At 30.8% G+C, this 21,970-nt stretch overlaps 1 protein-coding gene across 1 annotated transcript in view; it reads right to left on the bottom strand.

The window, feature by feature from the left end:
* The window catches only part of LOC118188104 (putative G protein-coupled receptor CG31760), a 367,683-nt gene that overhangs the window by 100,933 nt on the left and 244,780 nt on the right, over positions 1-21,970 (bottom strand). The window contains exon 4 of the mRNA XM_085820854.1: positions 7,850-8,195. Within this exon, the coding sequence (XP_085676980.1) occupies positions 7,850-8,195 (346 nt within the window). The remainder of the gene's footprint in view (positions 1-7,849; positions 8,196-21,970) is intronic.

Genomic DNA, 21,970 nt, shown 5'->3' with positions numbered 1-21,970 from the left:
AACATCAACTGTGTGCGACTAAGAGGTACTAATAACACTTTTTGCTTAGATATGAAATCTACTAAGTTAAGGGATTTAAATATTTTTATCTTATTTTAAAAATAAAAAGAACGTATATGTTTCTACAATTTCTTTTTTAATAAAAATGTCTTCGAGTTCAAAATGGTAAAAATGCCACTTTAATTAAAAAAATTAAAAATGCGTATAAAATATGACAGTAAAATTATTACGTAAAATTCCAGAATTAAATTTGAATTAATTCAATTCTGAAAATTCGTTTAAATTTATTTAAAAACCCCATTTTGGAAAGAAAATTTTCATTAATCTAAGAATTAAACTTAATAATTCTTTGATTTCAAATGACACAAAAAGAAGGCGATACATAATTAAATTACTACATACTAAAACTCATTAAGATTGAAGAAAAAGGGAATAAAAGTGAGGTTTAAAAAGGTTTTTAACATAGAAATGGCGATCTAAGACTGCTAGCCCAGAATACTTCATCTTGAATAATTAAAAGATTTTTAAATTAAATTAATTTAATAGTTTATGTGCTCTCGAATATCACATCATATTTAATTCAATAAAGATTAGGAAACTGACTTTTCCTCAAAACGAAAAATGTGTCTTATATTGCTCAGTAAACTTTACATCTGAGTCACGTGTCTTGAACTTTTACTTGATTTATTCTTTGTATACAGTCTGAAAATGGTAATTTTCTGTTGTTCACACAATGCTTATATTTTTTAACACTCAGCATAATTTAACATTCAGTAAAAGTGTGAAGTAAGAATCGACCATTTATTCAAGCAAATTGTCAACTAGTGTTTCAGTGAGAGCTTAAACTTATTGAAACATTTATTGGCAGTCTGCTTGACTGAAACTGTCAATGAGTGTTTCAGCAAGAACTCCATTAGGGGGCTTGGTTGTATATATATATATATGTATGTTCCTTGTTTTTCTCTGTCTCTTCTCGTATGCGGTAGCTTCCTAAGAAAACGCAGATATATTCGGATATTCTATGAATGCTTAAGATGCAAAAGTCCGGCTAATTAGAAAATTTCAATTACGAGCTTAAACTGGCTTTTATTGCTTGCTATTGGTCATTCCATTTAAAATTATGAAATGATTAATTATTACAGATAAATAGAAATTAAATGTAAAGATTTTAAAATGCAATTAAGAAATTACTAGAGATACATTTAGAATGCAAGACAATCCCTCATATAACTCTGCAAAAAAATCTTTTATGTTTTTAAATGTCTGTATAGTTAAATATGTTTTTTCACAGCTGAGTATTTTCCGAGACTTTTTTTATTACTGTCCATTGCTTCAGAAACAGTCATCGCTCAACATACCTTATTTAACATCACTTCATTTCTTTAAGATTCGATTGATAAAATTCTGAGTAAACTGTAAAGTATCCTTATGTTAATTAACTAGTTATTATGATTTAGTCTTTACTATAACTTCTCCTTTCCGTATTCCTCACTAGAATGCAAATTAGGCTGAAGGACTTAAATGTTTAGATTAGAGGTTTTGATAATCCCATTTTGCTGTTAATATTTTCCTCCAGTTTCGCTTATAGGTAATTTTTTTGGCTTGAGCGTTCTCTCTAGCCGATATTAAAATACGCGCCCTATAAAATAGCTGAGCCAGCCTATTTTTAGTCTATTTAATGTGTAATTTCAGACTAAGTTATCAAAGTTTAGTTTGAACTCTATGTTATGTTAGCCTAAATACCCACAAGTAATGGAACATTTGTCTGTAGTGTAAGTTATACCTTTTCGATTATATTAAGATAAAATGAAAAGGTTATTTTAGCCTTCTTTTATATTTTGTGAGTTGCTAAAAACGTAGCTATAACTCGCTATTTGGCTAAAAGGTTCTGAAGGACTTTACCTTTCAGTTACAACATTAACCCTAAAACTCCATTATCGATGCTTCCTATGGCTACTGAAAAGTAGATTGTTCAATAAACAAGGATGTTGGCCTGCTATACAGTGTAACCTCGAGCGAACCATCTGGCTAACGAACGAATTATATGAATGAAAATAGCCTCGAATGACCGAAAGTGTGTCGAGTTACGAACAATCATGTCGGCAGAGTATGATTTTTAAAGGTGTTTTGAAGTAACCTTTGACTCATAATTAACATGCACGGACTTTCAGAAACATCTTTTTAATATTTTCGTTAGCTTAACTCTCGTTAACAAAGCCTGGCAACAAGTGACTTACAGGAGCATAAATTCGGCCCGGACGATATCATAGGTTGCAAGTACAAGGCGCTGAGCATTTTTGTTGACACTAAGTCTTTGTTACCTATGATACTGTGTTTTTATGCAAACCCTGAGCTAAGAAGTTAAGAAAGAGTAAACGTAGAGAAGCTAGGTTAAGAAAGAGAATAGAGGATTATAAAATGAGGTCAACAAGAAAGAATGATAACAACTTCAGAAGCAGCAACAGAAAGCGATTGTGGAAGATATGTCTTCAGAAGAAGAGGAAGAAAGAAAAATTATCCTTATCTTTAATGTACAAAATTAGTAAAAAAGGGTACAATGCAAAGTTTACAGGTGACTGCATCACTGTGATAAAACAGTAGAAAGTTACAGCATAAGTATTTCCAATGACAATGTTGTCTCATTTTGGAAACATTTTAAAAGGTATGTAGCAGCAAATCGCATTGCACTAATTTTGAGTGAAACGGAGGCTCATTGAGTCTCACACAGAGTCAAATGATGCTTTAAGATTGAGAAGACAACAATTGTATTATATTTTTATCGAAGGGTATCCTTAACACCTTGACATACAAATAAGAGAGGGGGATAACATACGAAACAGAATATTTGTCTGTTAAGAGGGGGAAAACATACAAAACAGGATCAAGGCACGACTGGTTCTTGCCGTCTCGAAGACCTCAAAGTTTACAATGAGATATGAAATGACGTCTCCCAGACGTCATTGTATGTCAAGGGGTTAAGCAAAATTTTTCTCATCACCTTCTCATTTATACATCCACTCTTCCTCGTACAGATGCAGTAAAAATAAATTAAGTTTTCTCTGTTTTATCTGTGTAATATTGTATTTGCGATGTTTGTTCTATGTTTAATAATTACCATTGGTTGGGGGTTAAGAACTTATGCATAAAATAATGATGTAAAATTTATATAAGCAATCTTTAGTGATCCAGGAACGAATTAATTAATTTTATATTAACTCCTATGGGAAAAGTTATTTCGGGTTTTAAAACATTTCGGTTGACGATTCGTTTTCAGGAACAAACAAAAATTGTGAACCGAGGTTTCTCTGTATACAGAAAGAAAACATTTGCAATATTAGAAATATTCGATTCAATTCTTTAAGTTAGACAAAGCACACCAAAAAAATCTGCCAAAGCTCCATTATAATTCTGATCGGGAATCCTCAAGGAATGTAATCCAAGGCTTCTCCTCCTTCGACTTCTCAGTATATTTGACCTTCTCTTACTCGCAGTATTTTCGGCTTGACAGATTTTAAGTAGCCCTATGCATCTCATATACACCACATTTACAAATGTCCATGGCTTCGAGACTTGCACTAGGACTCGGAATCAGTCAGCCTGAACTGATCACCTAGCTTTCTAGAGTGGTATCTTATGTCGTGGATCAAACATATCAGGCTTAAAACAGTATTTCTTCTAAACCTTTCTTGAGAATGCAAGGAAAATCTCCTTTCTAGGCAGCACATCTGTTATCAGTATTCATAAAGCACTGAATTAGCTTTTGTTAAAGGACTTTTTGTTTTGTAAAACATCCATAAGATTCATTAAGAATCATTATAACGGCATTTTACTTCTTGCTGAAATTGAGCGATAATTTTTGCTTTAAATCCCTTCGAAAAGTGAGAGGTATGTATGTATACGCAACGCTATACTAAAAGTGTTCTTCTTGGACTCAATGAATTAGCACACAAATTTAAAGTACTTTCTAGAAATACTGATTTATAAGGTACTTTAAGGGAATGATGATCATTAAGAAGATGACTGGGAAGTACTTTCTATCAAATTCCAGTCTGTCAATCTAGTGAGTTTTGCACTTATGAAATTTTTTTATGAAGATCGGAAATATATTTAATATCTGGTTTGGAAAATAAGTTTCAGGATATTTACTTTGCCCATTGTTATACCTAAGCTTGTTCTCCTAATGCCAACAATAAAAATCTTCCTACCAACGTTTTGAAAATAGACGTGTCAAAGGTGAGTTAAAACGAAGCACAATCTAATTCGGAACAAATACTCAGCTAAAATCCTAACTTTATGACTAACTTCTGAATCGATGTAAATCTCCGCAGTATAATAAGCAATAAAGCATAATTATTGTCTGGCTAATCTACTTACACTAATTGCAATCACTTGGCAACATGAAGCTAATATAAGATAATGTACGTAATTTAGGTTGAAAGAAAATAAAAATTAGAAACTTTATAGTAATAAACTAACATAAAAGTAGATAAACTTCGATAGTAAGTATACAGAATTCATATATTAAATACTAAATTAATAAACAAGAATTCATTTTGGATTACATTGGTACATTTGCATAAGAATGAAGGCTATATGATATATAAGAATGAAGGCATTATTCTTTAAAAACGTTATCGTAGGAAAATGAGAAGTTTAAAATAAAAAAATTGCAATTTCAACTTAAAATACAGTAAACACGTTCTAAGAACACCGTTAAGTTCCAGATGATTCTGGTCTCCTGTAGAAGCGGCTGTCTTCGACAGGTGATGTTTGTTATTTAAGTTTAGCTGAGAAATACTAATGTGTTTTATTTTCAAAGATGGTCGTCTTAGAGAGATAGTCTCTTACTAAATTGCTTAACCAAATTCGAGTTGCTATTCCAGATTGTCCCTCGTATCTGTATGTTTCCATTATTGCTCTAATTTACACCTTATTTTAGCACTATTTTAGCATAATGTAAACATTATTTTTGTAGTGATATATATATCTTACGTAATTTTTTAGTTTTACTTCAATAGCATTTATTTTATTTTATACCCCCTATAGGGTTATGCTGTCAACATATAAAGCAAACGCAAGGTACGTCTTTGTTTCCGAACTTAATTAATAAATTTAATCAAATTGAGAATAACCATTTGTAAACAACAGAATTAAAAAATATGATTAAGATCATATTCAGAAAGGGTATTTCTCAAATCTTTAGCTTTTAAAATTGGACGCCTCGTGACATTTCAATTGAGTGCATATTGGTCACTTATCCGACATAACATCACATAAAACCCGTAATAAAGTAAACCTAAGCAGCATATATAATAAGAGGCCTATATTGTCCCTTATTACCAAACAGGGGCCATGTTAGAGACAAGCCGTCATATCTGCTTGTGTTATCTCTTTTTCCAAAATAAGGCCTTAATGGAAGTAAAATCCAAACCATAGTGACATTTAAGCTCCGGACTGTTCTACGAAAAGTTCATAAAAAAAAAAAAAAAAAGAAAAAAAAAAAAAAAAAAAAAACTGATATGGACACCAAATGCCTGTCTTCCACAGCCAAGTTATGCGTAATTATTGTTGCAATTCATTTAAGCTTATTTCTTTGAATTATTCTAACTTAATTAACATATCCCTCAAGTAAAGTTGAAAATTACTCCCAAAATTAAAATTTTAGAGCTAAATATCCCGGTCAGATTTTTAATTCCGTATGGGAGTTAGTATTTTCTTTTAAATTTTCCCAAATATAAGTATAGGAATCGGCAGATCGAATTAAAAGTTAGATTTCATTATTTGTAAAAAATAAATTTCCTTTAAAAATTTGACATTGCCCAAATACTAATATTTTTATTATTTAAAACACTACTATATTTGTAAGTATATGACTACGAACAACGATAGCGAAAATAAAGGACGAGTAAAGACTTTTAAGCCGGATAAGGGTTAAAGTACATATACAGGTTTGGTACTGCCGATTGAAAAAAAAATGCACAACCAGATGCTATGGCAGTTCCATATACAAAATTTCAACGTTTTACGGCTAATCGTTTTTGAGTTAATCGAGATATATGCATACATACGTCATAGCTACAGACGTCTCCAAGTGACCCTTTTGAAACCATTTTAAATCAATTTTACTATCTGTTTTGGAAAAAAAAGTGTCCTTTATTCTGTCTGGACGTACAGATGACATGCAAAGTAATAGTTCAAATGGATTCGAGAACGGTCAAAATGTACATTTCCGTTGAAATATGATATCCAAAATTTTTCATGATTACAATTCTTCCCTCATGTCGTACAAGGAAGTAAAAAGGCAAGAAATACCTATATGCAAAATGTAAAACTTGAAGATATGTAGCAGTATGACTACTGAACATAGGATGCAGGAACAAAGAACGCATATTATGAGTATATGAGATTACAAACTATGAAGGGCCAGATGTAAAATAAAGAAACGGATGAGATTGAAGATCATGTATTATTGCATACATACAAGCAAAAGAGATAATTGCAAGTACCTTAATTTTATACCAATTTGTATTATTCATCTCTCTTCCAGACTGCCAATTTCAGGATATAATGTGTCCAAGTTATTACCTCCGCCTTATTTCTGCTATGTTACCTGATAAAAAGAGCTGTCGGCAAGAATATTACAATTAAAGAATTTTCACTCGGAATGTCCTTGACGTCATTGGAGATTTGAAACTATATTCAACATAACTGGTGTAAAATAAAAGAACTTATTATTAAACCTGGCTATTGAGAGACACAACCTCTATTAAAAGTAGCTGAATATTAAGGAACAGATTTTATTATGCATGAAATTTATTCACACATACGAAGCTGTAAACGATTATTCACTTGCATAGTTCATAATTTATCGAACTTCTGTTACTGAGGACATATAAGGCATCTTCACATATGGATAAATTTTATAATTTAGTTTATATTTTGATGAATATGATGTTATCAACGAGATGTGATCATAATTGCAACATATTTTCAACACAACTGAACTATTACAACGAATACAAAGAACTGAACTAATACAATGAATACAATAAACTGAACTAATATAACGAACAACAACGAACTGAACAAATACAAAGAGCATCAACCAATACAATGAACTGAACTAATATAACGAACAACAACGAACTGAACTAATACAACGAACAACAACGAATACAATGAACTGAACTAATATAACGAACTAAACTAATACAACGAACAACGACGAATATAACGAATTGAACTAATTTTAAGCGTATTTTAAAACCTTAGTTTCGACACCATTGCATTTATAAGCTTCTCAGCATCACTTTGCGTTTCATACGAGGCTTATACCCGAGTATTAATTTGAAGAATAATGCTGAATGAAACAAATATTTCTAAAAGTCAAAGAGTGAAAAAGTATTTCTAATCAGCTTTATCCAGTTAAATTAATATTAAAAAAATTTATCTTTCGTTTGGATTGAATTTCAGTTAAAATGGATTAAATGGTTAAAATGGTTACGCATTTCGACAGACAAGAGTAATCTTCCTTTTTAAGTGTATATTAGTTTTCGCAAGGGCTTCTACTGTTAACGTTGTCGTTAAGACGTGAAGTTAAGAGTTAATTTATTTTGATGCTTCTACATTTAACAAAAGTTTAAGAGCCTCGTTTTGCAGACTCATTGTATTAAGGGTAAGGGAATAAATAAGTATGATTCTCATCGGGTGTAAAATAATTTTCTCTTCAGAGATTAGGTTAGGTTATTTCAATATGGCAAAACCACGAGGGCATTTGACTAAGAAGGCCTACAATAATAATGTCATGCAAAAATCAAAAGTTTTGTAATTAAATATTATTCATACACACCTTTCACCATACTGATTCTTTTCCTTCATACCACTAACTACCATTTTCGTATAGGATATAAGCCACTTTTTCTCCTCACAATAAAAGTAAGGGCTAGTCCAATTCGACCTGCAGCTACTGTTCAGGATCTCTGGATGGTCCATAGCAGAAATTTTCCATTGGACCTGGTCCCCGAGTACGAAGTTGTAAACCTTGGTCAGAAGGGTAGTTTTCTTCTCGATGTTGTTTTTAACCTGCACATAAAAGTCCGGCTGCTGAAGTGTGCCGTTACCCAACCAAAGCAGCCGGCCGGATGGTGTGTAGTCCTCGGATTGAACTGTCTCCTCGATGACAGTTTCCAACATTTCTGTAAATAAATTTACAATAATAAATACCTTACATAAATGCTAAAGATAAATAAAAAGTATTTTTCAGAGGAAGTTAAGTATCCTTAAAGTGTTCTTTTATAAAATAACAATTATGGACAAATAACAACAACTAATATTCACTACAATAGTTAAAATTCACTTTAATAATGAACTCTTAGCTAAAGCCAAAAATACGTATTAGAAGATAAGTTAACGAGACGAATACGGATTGATATTGTTTTATATACCTTTTTTTCATCAATAAACAAGAATATTAAAAGATAAAACGTTATTTATTAGAAGTAATACAATCTGAGGAATAAAATTGTTACCTCAAGAAGACGGAAGAATTTTAATATATTATCAAAATTTTTAAATTAATTTACTCGGTCAAATTTTACCATATGAGGTTTAAGTTCTTTTTAAATTTTTCTAATAGTATACGGTTTTCGTAAGGATCTGATGACCATTTCAAAACCCAGATCTCGTAGACCGTATGAAAAGGTATCTGCACATATATGTTGCATCAATACTTGGTATAACATAACATTTAATATACACTGTAGTATTTACTATACACTATGTCCAGAAAGATCCTTACCTGAACATTATTTTTTGATTGTTAATAATATAGATATACTTAATACGAAAATGTTTTTAATGGCGGACTCATGTTATATGTATAAATAGGAAACGTTTTACACATTATGAAAATGGAAAACAAGAAGTTAGATCCCCATACAGAGAAAATTGACAGAAATATTTAACTTCAGAATTTTTGACGTCATTTTAAACTTGCCTCTAGGGGTAGGTTCTAAAATAAATTAGAATAATTCGATGTTCATTTTCTCTTTAAATGTACTTTAATGATATTCTTTTGTGATTTAGCGATAAAAAATATATTAAAGAAATTCCACACAAATAATTTTTAAGTTTTCAAACGCTTAAAGTAAGTTATTAGTATTCTCATAAAATTTTATATTTTTAGACAGGTAATCATACAAAAAATCATTAAACTAAAATTATTTTTTGTTTTTTAATTTATGCAAATAATGTTACGAGTTGGCTATGTATCACTACTACACCTGCTAGTGTTTTCTAGAATACGGATTTTACAAAATTCTGTGAATAAGATCTCCTTTTCGAAAAAAAGTCCTTCGCTTGATTAAGCGATGTATTTCTGCACAAATCGTTGTGAAAACTATTGATCCATGCAATCTGGAAACCAAAATCCGAATTATCAGAAACAAGATAATCAGACAATCAGAATAACAGATAATTAACATGAGAAGTCTTTTTCTAAACCGATACTTTATTTTTAGTTACGAGAAAATGCAAGAATTTCGCTTTTTAATTTGTATACGGCATCTGAATATGATTTACAACTTTAATATAAAATATCTTGGCCAATTTTTGTCAGACTCGAGTCGGTTTTTTATCTATTTTACAAATTCTATTTATTCGTTTTTATGCAAAAATGATTAAAATGTGCTCAAACATGAAAATTGATGTCATTTAAGATAATATTGTAACTGGAAATATACCTATGTCTATGACCAACAGTTTCAAAAATAATGATCGATGAGAACTTTTGTTGATGCCGTGTATATTCAAAAGTAATAAAATGAAGCATTTTTTTAAACTGTTTAACAGTTTCGAAAAATAAAGATGATGATATTTGTTCACGCCGTGTATATTCAACAGTAATAAAATTTAACATTTTTATTTCTCAAAACAGACACAGAATACTTTTCAAGCCCTGTATTGGTATTTTGTTTAGCAATATACTAACGCTTTTGTCAGTACATGAATTACTTTTATTGTCTCTGTTACAATAATTTCACATAATTATTTTCTATACCAAGACGTGTTTAAGAATCACTGCAGGCTTAACCTTAAAATTGAAATATATTGTTACAAAATGTACAGGCGCGATAAGATGGCTTCCTCGCAAAGCAGTTTTAGGGTTGCCATAAAATGGCAAGGGACGACAGGGTTGCCACATTTGGCGACAAATCGCCCATTTGACGATAAAATTGACGATGTACGATGGACGGATGGAGAACCTTCTGGAGCGAAATCTTACCGGTCTAGCCCAGAATGTTCTCCAACACAAGCCGAAAGCTATATAAACCCTGCTGGTCCGCAATCAGTATCGAGTTGGCGTCTTGTCTAGCGAGTCAATTGCTGCGGAGTCGATTGAGTTGACAGCGGGGCAGCGAGTGCCGAGTGGGTCGTCGAGTTTACCGAAGGTGTCTCTTATTTGTATCACGGTTAGTGCATCGTCGAGAGAGAGTGTTGAGCTCCGGAAACGGCTGAACCGAAGAGTCGGGAGCCGTGCTCTGTGTGTCGTCGAATGCATCGCAAGTTTTAGCGTGAAGAGTCTCGAGAGTACGTGGAGTTCCGAGAACGACCGAGCAGAGTCAGGAGCACTATAAGAGCTTTGCAGTGAAGCTCTCTCCACCGTTATTGCCTGATAGTGTGAAGGCTGTGTCACTGAGCGTGTCAGCGTGTTTATGACAGTCCGACGACTGTAAAAAGTGACTTTGGAGCTGTCCTGAAAAGTATTGGCTAAATAAATTGTGTTTCGATACTTCATCAAGTAGTGTCGTCATTATTCACTCCAAATCCATAAGAACCCCGTACGAACGTGAAGGAAGAAAATAACGTAACACCTGGTGTCAGAAAAAAAGAACGTAAGAATATTAAATGTTAAACTCCGGTGTTAACTTTAGAATATGCGTCCTCAACCAGAGGGAATCCCCGCCCATGGGGAGGAAATTTTATACTTTCAGGGATGGGGGATGCAGTCAGCTTTCAATTTACCTCTTAAAATTTTAGTCTTAGTTTCTGAATATAAGGAACTACTTTTATTCTTTTTATTATTTAGCATTCCTATTCTTGCTTAATTTATAAAACTCATTAAAGTAATCTAAGTATAAATAAATGTACATGTATTTTTCGAGTTTTGGAAAGAAGGGGAGAAGAGTGAACGTCTAGCAATGGTAAATGAGGTGTATGAGGCATTAAAGGTTGAGAAACAGTGCTTGAAAGGCTTTATGCATTTATATTTTGAGAAAAACTGATAATTTCTTGACTTCCATTAATAAGATTCGTAAAGTTATCAAAGTATTCATAAAACTTCAATCCGTAAAAAATGCTGAATAGCGTCCAGGAGTTCTCAACAGAATCGATATTAACGCTCTGGCGGTTGATGAAAACATGTCTGTGATGATCAAGAGGCTAGTAGCCGAATATGCACCGACAACTGATTGGCAAAATCAAGATCACATTCATTATAAAACAAATTAATAATAAAACTGATAATTAATTGTTTTTTGGTACAATGTTGTATTATATAGTAAGGAAAGAAATCCCAAAGAATAAATAGCAAGTGAATGGGAAAATAGGCTTAAATAACAACAGAGGGTCATTTCTTCAATTTTATTTAGTTTCTCGTGTTCTCTTATTCAGTTTTGGTTTTACAACTTCATTATATTTCAGCAAATTAACTTTCTGTTAATTTCGTATTTTTGTAGTTTTGCTGCCTTTTCTTCCTTTTAATTCTAAAATATTCATCTCAGATTAAATGCAGGTAAGTCACAACATAATATAATTTCAAAAGTTTAATGTTATTAAATTTATTTAATTCAAAATGCGCGTCTTTAAATTCCGAACTTAAACAATTTTTAACTTATCTTTTGTTATTTTGCATATGTACTAGCAGAAATTAAAAAGAAAATTTTAAAACGTTGATTAATTTACAAAAGATATTTAATAATATTTTTCCTTCACCTGCAAAGGCGATTTCACTCCCAGTACCCGATACGTTGATAAAACACAAGGAAAAAAGTGAACTAAAATTATTTAATATATTTTAGAAATCGATAATATGGTTTTTTACATATATCAGTTTTTTTATGCAGTTAAGTGCAATATAAGAAATTAAAATGCAAAAATGCTAGGAAACACGATAAAAAAATAACAAAGAACGCAAATATGCAATACAAAATAAGAACCAGGTTAAATAATTTTGAGCAAAGAATTAAAGTAAGCACTTTTAAAACATATAATTGAAAAAACGTTCATCAATGCATCAAGCGGATTAGTTAAAATCTAACTTTTGCACAATTAGAATCTGTGATTTTGTTTCTGAAAAAATCCATTTACATTTTTAAAATTAAAAAAAATGATAATAATACAAAAAAAAAAAAAAAAAAAAAAGTAAAGAAAAATTTGAAAAACTTCAGATTTTACATTACGCCCAAAGAGTTTCTTTAACGTTTTGTGGGCTACCTTTATTTATTAAATATCATGTTCTCCGCACTTAAACCATAAAATTCAATTCAACAGCAATATCGCAAAATAATTTTAAAATGAGCATATCCTTAGAATTTCCGATACACAGTCTCGCGCGCTGGAGATAATTCCCCTCCCCGGAGATAATTCCCCTCCCCCCCTCGTAGAGTGTTATCATTCCTCGCTTTGAAATCGTTGGGTTTATTAATCAAAGATACTTTATTGTCTGACAAAATATGAAATCGATAATAAAGCAAATTCCAAATTAGAGCTGACAGATGCCTATATTCGGTGGAGAATTACGTTATTCAAAATTCGATGGCTCTAGGTACCGTCGTTTTATCACAATGCGTGAAAAGAGTCAAAAGGAGTCAATCTCCTTTGAAAGGAGTCAATGCAAGACCAAGTTTGCATAGCGAAGTTTAACGCACAACTGCCTAATGAGTAGAGCTTTAAAAATAGCACTGAAGAACACAAATCTCATGATTAATGATCCTCGACCTCTATTGATTGCTGATACCATCCAAAAAGCTTCTTTAGTTGGTAAATTAGATATCCTTTGAGCCTTTTTTTATCATCAAACTTGAATTAATGTTCTTAATTCCTGCCTTGTGCTTCTAATAGCATTTAAAAGCCTTTTCTTACGAATCTTTTGACTTCTTTTCTTTAAATTTTATTTAACAGGTAAATATATTTGTTGTTTTTTAAATCCGCTGGTTTTGCTGATTTAATGGAAATCTGACATAGTATGGGTATGCTTTTGGAACATTTAAAAAAAGTTTTTTTAATCTTTGTCAAGTTCTTTTGAAATATCAGAAGTATTTAACAAAGCTGACAAAAACCATTACTATCCTGATTTCTTTCCCTAGTCATATATTTTCTTAAATTTAAGTATATAAAATTTGTGTTCTTTTAAATAATGTTTTAGTTTTATGCTTTCTTATAGTTATCTTAAACTCAGTGCAAATCTTTAATGCATAATATTTTGATAATAACTGCAAAAATTTCATATGTCTTACAAAATATTAGAATCTTTCATAAATCGCGTTTTATAGCTTTTCAAATTAAGTATAATTTGAGAAAAATAATAAAAAAAATAAAAAAAAAATAAAACATCTGAAAGTTTCCAGATTTTCTATTACGCTCAAAGGGTTATTTTTTCCCCCAATTCACGCACACAAGCACGCTTCGACAGCATTTGGACTCATGTCCCTTTGGGCTAAATGTATTTAAAAACAGCATATTTTTAGAATTTTTCAAGGTCGAAATCTACCAATCTGCTGTTATATTCACTCCTGCTAATCCATTTCTTTTGCCTTTTTAGCTTTATTATTAAGCATGTTTTTTTTTTTTTTTGCATTTGCGCCATATATAATTCAACCGCAGACCTACATAAAATTTAGCAGCAATATACATTTAGATTTCCGGATGTAGAGTTAAGTATTGACATATATTTTTCTGTTTTTTGTTTTAAGTCTAAGTTCATCATATCAATGTTCAGTTTTCTTACGGAGGTGGCATACAAAACTCTTGTTTGGCTTTTTATTATTAACTTTTTTTGCATTTATTTTATTTATTAAATATCATCTTCTTGGCGATTACGCCACATAAAATTCGATTCAACAGGAAAATCACGAAATATTTAAAAAGATCGTATCTTCACAATTTCCAATAGACAATCTCGTTACAGTATTTCCATTGCTCGCTTTGAAATCGTTGAGTTTGTTCATCAAAAATTTGTTAAAGTTTAATGAAGCATGAACTAGATAATAAAACTAATTTCAAACTCCGGCATCCAGGTGCGCAAGACTGCGTTATTCAAAATTTGATGGCTCTAGGTATTGTTGTTTTCCACAGTTCGAGAAACATACATATATTCATGCGTATTCCTCATTATTTAATTCATTTAACTATAATACAAGGCGATAATATTTGTTGGTAAAAATTTGAAAAGTGAGACGGGATTTAGGGTAAACCGACTAATATCCCTTTTGAGATAATAATAAGAGAGTATGTTGGGGTATGGCAGTGTATATATGCTTTTTGTTATGGCGGTTACTAGCTATTTTAAGCTTTCCCCAGTATTAATACCAGAAATGGGGGTCATTTTTATTATGGTGAACCTAATAGGCGTTTAACATTACGGTTCTATGAAGGGACAGACAATTTACATCTATGACTTGCATCACGATTCGAACCCGGGCTCTTCAGTAGGGCAGTCAGAGTCACTAACCACTTTCCGGTCTGGATAGCGAGTGTGTAATTCATATGGAATTATGTGACAGTAGTAAAATTTATAGGCATTTTTATATATACCATTCAAAAGCGTTAGTGTCTTCGAATTTAATTGTGCCGGCTCCTGAAATTAGATTTTCTGCACTCTAATTTAAGAACACATTTTTAGAAAACTGAATAGTTTCGATGCAATTAAGAACTCCATTCATATTATAAGGATTAAATTTTTTAATTTAATTTTCATTTGTTTGTTAAGTCTAGTATCGCAGAGCACCCAGGAAGCTAGTACCTGTCCAATGGAAGATCCCTAATTCATTATCTTAAAATCAAAGTTTTTTAAAAGCCTCACACATAAATAATTCTTCAAAAATAAAAAACATGGGGAGGGAAGGGATGCTAGTACAAAAAACATTCATGATTGAAGCGTTAGTTTCTTGCAAACAATTAAATATGCATGCAGCACTCTCTATAATATTTATATCTATAGCATTAAAAAATTTGTTAAACCAGTATTCCTTTCTAATGCTAATTTTGTAGAGACGTTAGGTATTTTTTGAAACCAGACGATGTGAAGAATGAGCAACGCCCTGGCCGGGAATCGAACCACGGATCTCTGGAATACGCCCCCACCGTGCTGACCACTACACTACGAAGGCATGCTGAGAAGGATGGAGAAATACCTTATAACTTCATGAAGTCTTTTAAATTTAGGATGGGACATGTAAAATCTCGAATTCCACGAATCTTGCAAAAGATTTTAGATTAGAAAACTAGAGCATTTGCGCCTTTTTCGTCATTCGATTCTTTCGAATGCTAACCTAAAAATAAGCTTCAGGTAGATATTTCAAATGATAAAGTACGAAGTGTAACATTAACTCAATTAAAAATATAAGATTAACTTCATTAACGTCCTGTTAAAGCGCACTTATAGTAAAAAACGCGATTTTTTACGATTAGAGTGGACCTGAATTACTAGCATAGCTCGTGCTCCCTCAAGTGCAATACACTTAATTCTCTGGAGAAAATTCAGTGCTCCATGTTTAACATTTATCGTTATGAATTCTCAAAATAATTCTGTATACTTCCTTTGATTTAAAAAAGATTCTAGATATTTCTCATTCTGCAAATAATTGCTCGAATGTTTTTTGCTAAACAACTTTGACAAAATGGACATGAGATTTAAGAATTTTACTAAACTATTTCATTTACAAAATTTTATTCAGTTTTTAATCTATTTATTCAATTTCTAAGAACAGTTTTATTAATTATTTTTAATTAAAAGAAAATGCATTAATTTAGCATTAAAAGAAAATGCATTAATGCAGATTTTGCATTAATTTAAAACTTTTAATGCTAGTAACATCCTTCATTATTTTTATTCTTACGTAAAAGATTCGAAAAATCGTGAAATGTTTAGGTTTTTGTGTTTGGAAAAAAAAAAAAATAAAATCTGAAAGCTATTAAATTTTATATTACGCAAAACGGGGCATCTTTTTAACATTTTGTATGCTACATTTATGTATTAAATATGTTATTCGCCCTTAAATCATAAAATTCAATTCAACAGCAATATCACATCTTTAGAATTTCCGATACACAGTCTCGCGCGCTGGAGATAATTTTTTTTTTCATACGGTGTTGCCATTGCTCGCTTTGAAATCGTTGAGTTTGTTAATCAAAAATTCATTAAAGGTTTACAAAATATGAAATCGATAATAAAACAAATTTCAAATTCCATATTCGAGCTTCCAGATGTCCATATTCAGTGGAAGATTACATTATTCAAAATTGAATGGCTCTAGATACTGTAGTTTTACCACAATGCTAGAAACATACATACATTTGCGCAGATTTTTCATTATTTAATTTCTTTAAATATAACACAGTGCTCTAATACTTGGTGGCAACAATTTGAAAAGTGAACCAATATTCATATCGAACCAACGCAAAGTGCCAAAACGAAATTAGTAGCTCTTCTGGGTTAACGCCCCTTGGGTTAAAACCTAAAATGGGCTACATCTCTCCTTTCAACTTGTAGGAATCAAATTTCAGACAAGCTAAACCTTAATGTATTTTTCGTTTCATTTTTAACCGTGAAGTAAATATTTCAGCTGGCACTTAGAAAATTAAGTTAACGAACAGGGCACAGTGTACGCTGGGGTTAAATAGTACAAATAAACTTACGTATGTCACAGAACGATACCGTGTATAAGAAGCTGTCTTAAAAGTAATTAAAGTGTAAAATCTAGAAATTCAGTAAATCTAGCAATTCAATTATGAAATCATAGATTTCTTAATTGAAATCGGCGTCACAAGACACAGAAGAATCACTGAAATATGTTTATGTAATAAAACTATTCGGAAAATAAACATCATAAATAACTCGAAAATAATTATTATTATCATAATTAATTAGAAAAAATGGGGAACAAATTAAAATTTGACAAAAATCATTTTCTTGTCTAATTCTATAATCAGTTTATTACTAATCAGTCTAATTTGAATCCATTTGTTAAAACTGATGTTCAAGGTAATTCTCATTACGTTTAAAATTTCAAAGAAGCGAGAAAACAAACACATTTTTAATCAAGAAACTAATCTGCATTTTAATTAGAATGAATAAGAAACAAATTTACAAACTCAGTTTTATTTCGTTTGTGAAGAGAATTCAAGAAACAGGGAACTGTAAATGAATTGAGCAAATAAATTTTGCATCATATAATTACATTCGTGTATTGTTTAAATAAGAATGAAAAAACTAGATTAACGGGGATAAATTAGACTATTTTAATCTTAACTTCAATAGCAATACTGATTGATCACCATCTTGATTGTTTACGTATGTCTGTTTGCTAAATTAAACACGTGTTTTTATTCGTCAAACAAGTTGTCCGTACATGTTGAGTACAATAAAACTACAAAAATTAAAAAAAAAAAAAAAAAAAAAAAAAAAAAAAAACTGAATAGTTTCAGATTTTAAATTACGTCCAAAGGGGTGTTTTTTTTAACGATTTTGTGTTACCTTTATTTATTAAATATCATGTTTTTCGCACTTAAACCATAAATTTCAGTTCAATAGCAATGTCGCAGAATTAAAATTAAATGAATTTTAAAATGAGCCTATTTTTAGAATTTCCGATACACAGTTCCGCGCGCTGGAGATAAAAATCCCCCCGTAGATTGTTGCCATTGCTCGCTTTCAAATCGTTACTCAAAAATTGGTTAAAGTTTTACAAAATAGGAAATCTATTATACAACAAATTCCAAATTTCAAATTTGGGCTTCCCACATGCCCATATTAGCAGTAGGATTACGTCATTCAAAATTATATGGCTCTAGGTACCGTTATTTTATCACAATGCGAGAAATATACATGCATCTATGCAGATTTTTCATTATTTAATTGCTTCAAATATAATGCAAGACTCTAACATTTGAACAGTTTAAATAGTGAAACGGACATTTATAGTGATTCAAGGCAAAATCGCAAAACGAAAACAATACGGTCTTTAGCAAAGAATGTAATTCGTGAACCAAGGTTTCACTCTACTTCAGTTCTCTTAATTTTCAGTTGGATTTCAAATTATTCCTAATACAGCTATTTAAAAATTATTTAATACATTAATTAAAAATCTTAAAAATTATTAAATACATTAAATTAAAAAAATACTAAAAATTATTAAATATACTAAAATCCTTCAAAAAGGAGAGAGAACCAGAGCTTTTGACATCCAGCTCAACATAGGTTTCAGCAACGTCCGGAATTTGATTTCCGGTGTTTTTTTAAATATTTTTTTCTTTTAAAGCATTATAAAAGTTTTTAGAGTATTTTGAAGGCCTTTTTAGGGCATGTTTTGGGCATTTAAAAGCATTTTCAAGCATTTTCTATTAATGAAACTGAAAAATAAAGGCACCCTTTAAATAAAACTGTCTCAATTTCCAATGAACTTATTTTTATTAGGCAGGCATTTCCTAACCACAGAAAACTGATTATGCAATCTGTTAGTCCTATCTATCACAACAGCTCTTTTACACAAGCTAGGAAAGTTACTTTAAAAAATTTTTCCGTACCGACATTTCATTGCTCTTTAAGACATTTAGTGCCGTTCCTTTCCATAGGAAACGATTTTCTACCTCCATAAAATAATTTTTTTTGCTTATGTGGTATAGACCGTTAGCGGTATGTTGGCAAATAACATGGATTTTTTATCATTTTTGAAAAGAGACTGTCATATTAGGAACACCATGAATGCAAAAAGAACTTTCGGCGACAGCACCATTCGTGTGAAAAAAACAAAATTCAAGTGTCATGCATATGTAATTGTTTGAATTTTAATACGATTATCAATGCTTGTCGATTGTACCATTTTTGTGCTATTATTTTTATTTTGGGTGGACGTTCCTTACTTTTTAAACGTAATTTGTTTCTTTTTAGTGCCTTTTTCAGCGAATTTTTAGGTGATCAAAATCCGGGCTCTGATTATCAGTTACAGCAAGACTTTTCAATTAAAAGTTTAATTTTGAGAATAAGACTATATTATTTTCGGTAAAGCCATAAGTTCATTTTAAAATATGCTCATGTGAGATTTATAAAATACATTAAAATAATTTGTCATTCGCCAATTTTTAGTTTTTAAGCTTAAATGCTCATCTACTTAGCTCTGTCTTGAGATAAGTTGTCATAATATATAGAAATGTATTTACGTTTCTCGTAATATCCTTTACATAATAAAAACATTATATGTGTGACTACCTTATATTCGGACTAACACAGGTCTTTAGGATAAATATGTTTCAAAGCTATTTTATTAAAAGCAAATTTATAAAAGGTTAAAGGAAAGTGTATTCGAAAAAATGCTAAAAGAATTCAAAATAATTTTATCCTAATTTTTTAATATATACAAATACCTCTTTTAAGGAACTTAATGAATCAGAAGACCGGTTCGTAAATGAGTGGTGAGGCTAATTTTTACCGAAAAGTATTTGTCTCTTTTCCTTGTTTTTATTCCTACGGTAAACAGTACACCACTTCCTACTCATTAATCAATGTCAATACCTCCTGAGATAAAAGTTTTATTAGACTGCTTTTTCGCATAAGTAAGGCCCTGCACAATCACGTTAAATATTGGTTATACCTTATAATGGAAAGGGAGTGCAATTTCAGAATGTGTTTTTGAAAATTCTTAAGATTTAATTAGCTAGCTGATAATGTCAAGGCGTGCTAGGGCTATCTTCCTTAGGACGGGTGACTTCAGTGAAAACTGGGAACAGAAAATTGGCTCATTTTCACACTAAACCAAGCTAAAACTCGAAAAATCCCATTTAATCAGCCGTGAATTGAAACTGTGACAAACTGAGAGTATTCAGCGATCCCCAATTATTTTGCTGCTGGTGAGCCAAATATTATTAAAGGCTAAATAATCTGAAATATTGATTGAAAATAACTTTTTGATATTAATGCATAAAACAATTTACAAAATGCTTTTTTTAATGGATACCTGCCCTGGTTAAGCATATAATTAAAAAAAATTATTGTTTTCTTTTGACTGCTTTATATGGCATTCGAAGTGGCGATGAGGCTTATCAGGAGTTTCGAGGAAAGGAAAACCCTTTCTTTGATATCTGCTCATCAAATTCTACGTAAATATTTTAATAGCATTTGTATCTTTCATTTTGAATCCTTCGAAACAGTGTGCTATTTCTATTTTGTGTAATAACACACATTTGTTTTCTCTTCGCAATGTTGTATATTTTATTCTTCGTGATAATTATTTACTCTTTGTAAATGTGCAGTGATTGAAAATAATAAAAGTTAACAACATAATGTATTGTGCTATTAGTAATATAATTCAAATTAGTAATTTATTATAATTATAAATTACATAATTATGGATGCTTTTATTATAAAATTTATAAATACTCTTTTTCTTATGATTAATCAGTAGTATTCATGAATATTTTCTATAGGTCCATCAGATCTGCCATAAATGCATTTAGTAAACTTGTATTTTCTTTTTCTTTTTATGATAATAATGTTTAGCTGATTTATAATTATTTACAATATCTTCTTATGACTGTTAAGACCTACCTCTTTGAAATATTTTTACCAATTAAACAAAGCATTTTCCGCTACCTATCGAATTTCCTAAACGTGTTTTAACACATTTATATTGCAAATATTTGTGTTTCATTTTCCTTTTTATTCTTTGTAAGATTAAAATTAAGTTTTTTATAATATCTGGAAAATTTTTCTTTTTTTTTTATACATAAAGCTAAATCTATCCTCCTATATAGCTGAAACTATCCTCTCTAACAGCTTTTTCTCTCCCACAATCTGTATACATATATAGGAGGACTGTACTTATAGGTATAAGCTGTACGCAACTTAAATGTAAGGTAGGTAATGTTTGCGGTGGAAAACTTTTATAGTGAGGTTTCAGTGAAGAATACAAATTAGGGTCCCCACACCCAATGATGTATCTCTATCTGTGCTCATGTATGTGCTGATTTTTGGTCCACAAAGATAATATAAATCTTTCCAAAATTTATGTTTTTAAGCTTTCAGCATTCATACAAAGAATTGATTGAATTTTGGGTAAAACTGGACTATTGAAAGTGGTAATTGAAGCTATGACAAGTTTTAACGTACAACCGGAAGTGGCGCTTTACTAGAAACCCATAATAGTTTTGCAGCAATTATAGCATATATAAACCATAACATATTATTGTTTATCACACCATATCATATTATTGCAGTTGAACGAGCATTCAATACTGATACCTAAATATCTTGGGGATATACTTGAAGATAAACATAAATAAATTTAGATTTCTTGATACTATAGAAATAATATAGAAAAAGATTAAATTATAGTATTGTTGCGTGCGTACGGGTTCGTTATGAAATGAATGCACAAGTCCGATGAAAAATGAACATAAATTTATTATTATCACAACAAAAATGCTTAAATTTTCTCAAATTATCATGCAGTATTACAATATCTCACAGTAGTTATCTTTTAACTACTCAAATGTCCAATAGAACGTAATTCAAAACAGCTAAAGAACGCTAATCTGCGAACTCGCTACAATCAACAACAGTAGTTTTCTAAACAACAACAAACTAAAACAACTACTACAAACTGAGATGTTTTCCTCCTTTTATAAGATTTTAAAATCACGCGCTAGAATTTTCCAGCACTTTCTCGAAATCAAAAAGAGATATTTATTTATTTAACGC

This window comes from Stegodyphus dumicola, chromosome 7 (assembly GCF_044657685.1).
Source record: "Stegodyphus dumicola isolate Sdum_Otavi_A_Nest chromosome 7, ASM4465768v1".
Lineage (NCBI taxonomy): Eukaryota > Metazoa > Arthropoda > Arachnida > Araneae > Eresidae > Stegodyphus > Stegodyphus dumicola.
This window is presented reverse-complemented; position numbering and strand designations above follow the sequence as displayed.